This window comes from Gobius niger (genome assembly GCF_951799975.1).
Source record: "Gobius niger genome assembly, chromosome: 14".
Lineage (NCBI taxonomy): Eukaryota > Metazoa > Chordata > Actinopteri > Gobiiformes > Gobiidae > Gobius > Gobius niger.
In genome coordinates, this window is record NC_136865.1 from 5592839 (window position 1) to 5601578 (window position 8740).

The 8740-nt window shown below is 37.8% G+C and overlaps 1 protein-coding gene across 1 annotated transcript; it reads right to left on the bottom strand.

Annotated features, from left to right (window-relative positions):
- Positions 1-4560: 4560 nt before the first annotated feature.
- Positions 4561-7730, bottom strand: ppp1r11 (protein phosphatase 1, regulatory (inhibitor) subunit 11). The gene is made up of 3 exons (XM_079571168.1): positions 7434-7730; positions 6233-6341; positions 4561-4776 (listed from the first exon to the last, which is right to left on the bottom strand). Exons 1-3 carry the CDS (start codon positions 7512-7514, stop codon positions 4574-4576), a joined length of 393 nt encoding a protein of 130 aa, XP_079427294.1. The 5' UTR covers positions 7515-7730; the 3' UTR covers positions 4561-4573.
- Positions 7731-8740: the final 1010 nt, after the last annotated feature.

Consider the following 8740-nt stretch of genomic DNA (forward strand, 5'->3'; position numbering starts at 1 on the left):
GCTAGAGTTGAATGTTGATTTCTCTCTCCATGACGACAAACTGTTTACAATCTCTATCTGCTGAGCGGTGGCCTCAAAATATTTTTGCATGTAAATCTACTAAACTACAGAGTGGGTTCAGGACGTTTTCAGACCTGTTTGAATTTAGTTCAATGTTGTTATGTTGCAGATACTAAAATAATTTTCTATTGGTTCAAATTGTGCATTTATTAGAGAAGATTCAAACTATTTTCATGCCTCTACATAAGAAAATAGGAATAGGAGGGGTACTTCCTGAATCCACTGCAGTTCAGATGTCATGTCGACACTTAATAGTTAGATTTTGCCTTTTTGCTATTCTATGTGCCATTTTCATTGTGAATGTGGATATGTCAGTTATTATGGCGTGCTCACGTTTCCAAAAATGGCACAATGTTGAACATGTTGAATGTTGACTCACAAGGTATGACATTTATAACAATCTCATGGTTCGCACTTTTCATTTCCTCAGCCGCATGCCTCAGGGTAGTTTATAACTATACAGTTACACACTGTGTAATTTGAATATTGAGGTCTGTGGCTGCCATTGCTAACCAATGTTTTATTAAAAGATTTTCTATTTCTGAGAAGTCTTGAAATTCAAAACCAAGATTTCATTGCGCAAATGATTCTGTCCTGTTTGGTATTGAGTTGTATCGAACGCAGCCGAATCTAAATCAGAATAGTTGCCACTCAAAAGGCTTCAGTTATTTAGGTAACAACCTTTATTAACTACCTTGTGCAAACTACAAAGTATACGTGTTTGTAATCCCAACCTATGCCAGAGAATTAATTTTCTCTCAAAGTTATTATTTTTTTGAGCCATAGACTTCCACTAGAATTACAAGTCTTCATCTTCGTTCATTAAATTGTCATTCTTTTGCCTTATTTTATATTTTCACCTCTACTTTCTTGCTGTTATAAACTGTGTTTTGTTTATCCATTTAAGTGCTGCACCACAGCGAACACTTGGACACTCTTGGTACTAACATGTTCGATTTGACAAGGAATTCATTCACTGTACGTCTATGTTATGGCCATGACACCACTGGTTCAATAAATCATCTTTTCTGAAATACATGTACGGTTGCTTATGTTAGTTCAGACGTTTATTCATCAGAAATTCATAGTTGCGTACACGGCTTGTTTTTTCAATCTGGTAATCGAGTATCTGTATTAACACTTATTTTATTTTTTTAAATTTCAAGCCAGTTTGTGACTAATTTACACTATTTCTTGAATACAGCTGATATCTTTTTTGGAACAGAGATTTCAGTAATACACATTTTTAACAGTTTTGCATGAATGGTAGTCAGAGGTACAAGCACTTGAGTAACTTTTTAGAAGAAACTACTTAGAGTATTTCATCATTCTACTTGAGTAATATTATACTAAAATATTTTTACTCTTAATTGAGTAATAAAAATGTCAGTTTTGCTACTGTGAGTGAAGTTTAAAGTTGCAAAAGCTTCACGTAAACATAAATTGTATTTGTTTTTTGTTATGTGGCCCCTTTTTCTTCAGAATTATATCTTGTTAATTCCTGTCTATAGTTTTCTTATATAATATTAGGAATATTAGGAATTACATATTCACATTATTACTCGTTTTGTTCGTCATACTTTTTTGTCACAAATGAAACATAAATCCGATGTTTACACCTAAACAGTTCCTCAGTACTCACAGTACTCAAGTAACATTGTCTCCATGTACTTTTCTACTTGAGAATTTACTTGGGTGACTGCTTTTTACTTGTACTTATTTCAAAGTAACATTACTCTTGAGTAAATATTTTGGCTACTCTACTCATCTCTAATTGTAATTCAGAGTTAATCTCTTAACCCAGCACATTTTCTCCAGGTTGGCTTTACCCAAATCTAAAAGCTACTTGGAAAAAGTGACAACGAAATGAGAGGAAAACGAGGAAACCGCAACAAAAAATGTGACAAAATTTTAAAAAGCCACAAAAAATGAGATGAAAAAGAACATGAAAAAAGTGATGACAATGCAGCAACAGCGCAAGGAAAAAGATCCGTTTCAATACGTTTTATAGGTCTTAGCTTTCAAATGAGGCGTTGTAGGCTCTGTAGGCTCCAGTCAAGAAGCTTTTAGATTTGGGTAAAGCCGAACGGGAGGAAATGCGCTTGGTTGAGGATAAGACCAAAAAAAACTTTTGGGTAGAGTAATAGTAATCATTGGCCACTAGAGGGAAGTAAATCACATCAACAATACATTTTCTAAAGCTAAACTCATTGAAACATTTATGCTTGAATTTTGATTCTTACATTTAATGTATGTAAATGACTCATTACGCATATTTAAAGTGCATGAGCAAGTTTTTGTTATATTATAAACCCTAATAATTATAAAAAGACAAAAGCTTTAATTGTGTGCGAACAATCCAAATGTAAACCAGTGCAACCGATACAAAGTAAACATGGCCGTTTTTCCCCTGTATCCCGGTCCAAAACTTTATTTCACATTAAATCGCTCTCATATGCTCAACAGTATATACAGAAACAACAACAATGTACATATATAACAGATCATACAGGGCGCAGAGGCCCGCATGGGGAACACAAGTGTCAAAATCACAACCCAAAAATCAACAAGAAAATCAGCGAAAATCAGCGAGTTCCGTGAAGATTTGGTCAAAAAAAGCTAAAAATCATGAGAACAAAACTAATAAGCGGTCATGCACCCTTCCCGCTCCGTGTCCGTATGAGATTGTGTCACAAATCACCTCCCAATTAGAATGAAATCACATAAAAACAAAAAAACACTTCTGGGATTGTCCATATTGGAGGGAAGAAAAAAATAAATTAAATGAATTAGTGAAAACAGACAAGCAAATTTAACACTGTGCTGTACAAATTTAAGACGGTGTTGAAATGATGGTGAAAATCCCAGATCAAATGTCAGTGTCGAGATATGAAGCTGCGTTTAAGTGACTTCAAATCATGGTTACGCATCGTACACTATGACAGACAATGTTTTTTTTTTTTTTTTTTTTTTTTTAAATAAACAGCAAATCAGAAAATTCACATGTTTTTTTTAATCACCATTTTCCTTGGTAAGAACATTCTTTTCATCGTAGACGTCGAACTTTGCGCCGGTTTTCGTTTCATGTTGACCCAGTGAGTCATGAGGTCACGAGAAAAGACACATTTCGCAGATCCGATCGTTTTTCTGGATCGGGAAGTTAGAAACGGCGTTTGCTTTTTGTAGCTCGCGCGGAAAATCTTTTCAAATCAGTAGGACGCTGCGTTTCACAAAAGCGTGTTATTTTATGGCGAAAGAAGAGAAAAAAAAGTCTTCAAAGTGTCAGCAAATACTGCAAAAAAAACAAAAAAAAATCATTTCACGTCAAGTATCAACTGGTTCAGATCAAGAACAGCAAAAGCAAAAAAAAAAAAAAAAAAAGTACAATTTGATGCTATAATTGAACATTGGCCACAGTTGGAGTGCCTTGTTTTGCAGCGGCTTATAAATACACCGGGCACTTTAGTCAATTCATCTCATGCTTTTAAAATCGCCATTTTGTATAGAGGCATTTGTTAGGGCTGCACAAAATGTTGCTTAGCTTGAGCGCAATACCAGCGAACTTCACCAGCTTTTATTTTAATAATAATAATAATACTTCAAAAATATTAAACCCAACCTTTGTGGTTCAAACTGATCAAGTAATTACACGGATTTGAATCATCTAACCAGGCCTGTATATGTCAGAGTTGGTTATGCAATAGAATAAGCTACAACTTCATTTCATTGTTGATCTTCAAACAATTCATCTACAGCAAGAGAAAAGTCCTGATACAGTCGAATCCAACAAGACAGGGCTGCACAAAGAACGGAAAATAAAAACTCACGTTGTTGCTTTGTTTTGTGTCCATTTAAAGGGGGACGTTATGCGTTCTTGAGCTTTTGGACGCTACTTTTGGATTTTAAACGATTCACTGATTAACAAGGGCTTTTCTCACGTGGGACTCGAGGTCAATTCTAGACTTAAGACTTAGATTTTAGAGCAAGTGCTGCATTCACTGGATCATTTGTAATTTGGGGATTTTGTTGACGTCTCTGCGAGAGCCACCACAAGGCCAGGCTATTGGTTTAGGAGAAGAGTGACCTACTGTGAATGATTTAAGTTGATGTTGGAAACTGGAGAACCCCCCCGAGAAAGCCGCCCTCTCGGCCACTGCGCTGCCATACAATCCCATGTCATTTTCTGATGAGGAAATTATAATGTGACACACAAAATGTTGATTTAATTTAGCATGGGTGTGGTCGGGGTTGTTAATCGTTTTTCAAATACTGCAGGCTTTTCTCTTTCACACTGAGCAGCCCTTGAACAGAAAAGCCCTCTTCGGTCCTTGTTACTGAGTGTGGTGAAGCAGCTTGCACAAAATGGGCCGTGTGTGGGCTGTTAAAAGCTTAGCGATGCTTTAATGCGAGCTCTCGTATGGATGCCGGCCGCGCTGGGAGATGGAAGTCTTCAAATTTCAAACTCAAGTGAAGTGCGGTGTTGTGATGCGCCGACGTGCCCCGCTCGGTCCGTTCAGTGAGCGTGCGCACCCCCGGAGGCGTTAGGGGGCGCCGTGTTGCCTCCCGAGCCGCCCGTGTGGCCCGCGTGCCCCTCGTTGCCTCTCCTGCCGTGTCCCATGATACAGTGTGCGCTGCCGCAGCCCTCGTCGTCGTCCTCGCCCTCGCTCTCCGACGAAGACTCGCCGAACTGCCGGGGCTTCTCATAGATGCAGCAACCTGCCGGTGCGACACCCGACTGTTAGCTTAGATATGAACCGTTCAAATTAGACAGTCACAAAAGACCTCAGATACATTTAGGCGGGATGCGGCAAGCAGACTACAAAATGTGTAAAACCAAACAACAAATAACACTTTTAAAGGGACCATACGGAGTTTAAAAATGTTAAAGCTAAGTATTTTCCTCCCCCTACATGTCCCAGCCATGTCCTAATGTGTAGAATGAGCCCAGACCTGTTCACCACAGCTGCCTCTAAAATCCTGCACTGTCACTCAGAAAGGTGTTAATTCGGGTCCGAAGTGCCGTCATGCACGAGCTTAAAGGGATATTTCAGGATTTTTGACGTAGGGCCTCATTTCCTAGTTATCCAGAGTGTTGCTGGTACCTGGAGATATTTTTTTTGTAATTCATGCAGTTCTTATGTTTGAAGAGTTTCGTGGCGCTAGGCTAGTGCAAGGCTAGCACATTTCTATGGTATCAGCTAGCCTGCATTAAAAACAGTCTGACCCGCTCCACAGTGCACCTGTCATGACATCAACCTGCCATGGGACTACGGATGAAAATTAGCCTATATGGCGAACAACATTTACATGTTGAAGAAACACATGTTGATTAATGTGCACTGTCCCAATTTAAATAAAGATATATATATTTAAAAAAAAAGGCAAATCACTTATAACACCAGACTAACCATATAAATGTCTGTGTCGATAGAATAATTTTTGGAATATTACTGACCTGCATCACATGAATGATCACATTTTGAGGGACTATTTTCTAGCAGATCACTCCGCCGCTGTATAGCTTATACAAACAAGAAGCAGATGCTGCTCAAATATAAGGTATTTTAAATGCAAAATGGTTAAAATTACTCTATTACTCTATTTATATGGTTAGTCTGGCGTTATAAGTGATTTGCCTCAAGTTGCTGTGGAGTGCGTAAGACTGTTTTTATGGACAACTAGGAAATGAGGCCCTATGTCAAAAATCCTGAAATATCCCTTTAATATAGAAGCTGCAGTTTCTATATTAGAGACCAGAGGTGGCAGTAGTGAGTATAAAATGACTAACTTGCATCTAGCCCCTTTAAGTCAGTTACAAAAAAGAAAAGCAAATGCCCTCCTTTGTTTCACCTGTCAAACTTTTGTAACACTAAAACACTGAAAGACTTGACCTACTTTACTTAAGACAAAAATGGGATTCTTCTGATTTGTCTAGACAGGACACACTTTTCTTGACTCTGCACTACAGACCTTAATCACAGAACATGGCTATAAATAACTGCTGTTAAAAATAACTTTTCTTTTCTTTTTCTGCCTGTTTTTTTTATACCAGTGAGCACAGGGAACACTCATTAAAAAACTGGATGAATAAAGAAACAGTTTGTCATAAAGCACCAAGTACACCCTCCTTCACACCTTCATCAAAATCGATCCAAGTAACTCCCTGACTTACACTTGGAGGACCTCCGCCCCAGGTGCTCGTTGTCCACTGTGTCGCTGGACCACTCCACCTTCTTCTCCGTCTTCCTCTTCCTCAGTTTGATTGTGAGGCTGCGGCCCTCCTGCAACAGCAATGCAGCCCAGTACAGTCAAAGTACAGTCAAATATTAACTAGCGTTGCAAGATTAATCGCAAATGATCTGACCTTATAGTTTAGACCTCTATAATGAACGTGAATGTTTCAAATAGAATAGCTATGGTCCCAGACATATCAATAATGCTGAGTAGCCAACAGTAAACAAGCTGCGAATTAGAATGTGCATAATTTCATTGCCTGTTTTTGTCAAAGTGTGTGTAGGCTCCACCATGAAGAGCTGTAGATCCCACCACAGACAATGGGTAGCCTCTGGCCAGCCAGCCAGCCACTTAATAAACGTTTTGTTTCTCTTCCAAAGCAGGACTCGTCTTTTGTAAAGAATAGGAAAAGGCTATGGCCAGGCTCAGCAATGGGAGCAACGGTAAATCCCAAATTGAGTTGAGTTTTCCCTAAATAATACACATTTTCAAGTAATAATGTCACTTACTGCCTCTATACTGACACATTAATAATAATTTAAAAAAAAACTATTGTTAACTGATAATAAAACATCAATTAATTATAAAGATAACAGTATGATTTTTCATATACGTTTTTATTTTGCAGCTTATCTTTAGACTACGTGAGACAAAATCACATTATTGGGAGCCTATGATCTCTACTACAATGCATTACAGTTGTTAAGAGAGTATTTCTAATTTTCTTTTGTAGCATTTAAGAATAGGTCCATGGTTATATCAATATTCAAATGAAATCTTTAGAAAAAAAATAGAATAAGGGACAAAAAAAAAGGCCTATTCACAGATTTATAACACTAAAATGCCAATCACATGAATACAGCCTAGTTAGGCTATAGAATTTTGTTATAGCTAAATGCAAAGAGGCATACGTGCTATGACTAATTATTGTAATAACCAGCAGAGATGTTTTATGTCGCCGTACCGTGCATATAATTGGTAATAGCATAATAGCACAATCTGTAGAGTCAAGTGGCCTTTACGCGTCGCTGGGTTTAGTCCCATAGCGCGCGCATGCACACTTGTTACCGGTAGCCTATTCATGGCTTTCAGTCACTCGTGCCATGGGAATCCGTGGTACCCGGTCGGTGGTGGTTTACCTGTTGGGGTGGTGGCGGGGTGCTCGTCTGCACCGTCTCCGTTATCGTCTCACTGGATGTCCCGGGGACCTCCGCCATCATCCCTGCGCCCGTCAGTCTCCCTGCGCCCAAAACCAAACGATACCACGGCCACTCAGCTCACGGGGAATCGCTGTACAGGCAAGTCAGGTGGCGATACAATCAGATCTAATGTTTGGTTAGGGGTAAAAACGTGTAAAGCAAATGACGGGCTAGGGGCGGTTAGCTCGGGTGCTAAACAGATCACAGGAACAGGATGGGACCGTACGTCAAGTTTGAAACAAGCGATCCCGACCGACGACGGAAGTTTCACAGTAATTCAACTTAAAATGCATAATGACACATTAGACACAATTTTTGCAAAAACATAGTAAAAACAATAATATTAAAGATTTTGCTTAAGAGTGTACCTAGCTTTCTTTAGTTTGGCCCTTTTTTGTGATGTTTATAGTTTTACGTCCTTGTTGGACACCTACAGGAAGTGACACGAAACAAACAATGTTAAACTGTTGCCATGCCAACCATGTTAAATCAATGGGAAATGAGTCAAACTGCTATGGAACTTTACAACTTTACCTTCATCTATTTTTTTTAATATATATATTTTTTATATATTTTACTTTACCTTCATCTATGTCACTTCCTGTCAGCAGCTTAAAAAATATATAATAAAAATAACTTTTCTGCCCAACATTTCTTCATTAAAATTGCTGCTTCACTGAAATATGATGATAATTGAGAAGAAGTGACTTCCTGTTTGGATCCAGCACACCAAAATAAAAGCACACAGCTCGTCTCATTGATTCAGCAGGTACTTGCAACATTACAAGAATATAATTAAATACACACATTTTCAGTGTTTTGTCTGTTAATAGTTCAGCAGAAAGAAAGTGGAACTAATGAATAAGATGGTGCTTTTATTTTGGTGTGCTGGATCAAAACAGGAAGTCATTTCTTGGCGGAGTCAATTATGCAACTGATGAACTTAATTGTAACTGATTTATCCTTCTATATAAATCATATTTTTAAAAGCATTAAAATCTGTCATATGTACTTAAATGCCATTTATGCCACGTTTAATACATTAATTTCAGTAAAAGTATTACATTAGAGTATTACATTAAAATAATATCTAGGGTAAATTTCAAACAACTCAAACTCAGTTGTGCTATGCAAAAAAGAAAGGGGTGTGCTTGATTTTTTTTTTTTAATCTATTTATTGAGATTCAGTATTTTTTTACAATACGAAAAAAAGATGAAAACATATTTACAAAAGAAACAACAAATAA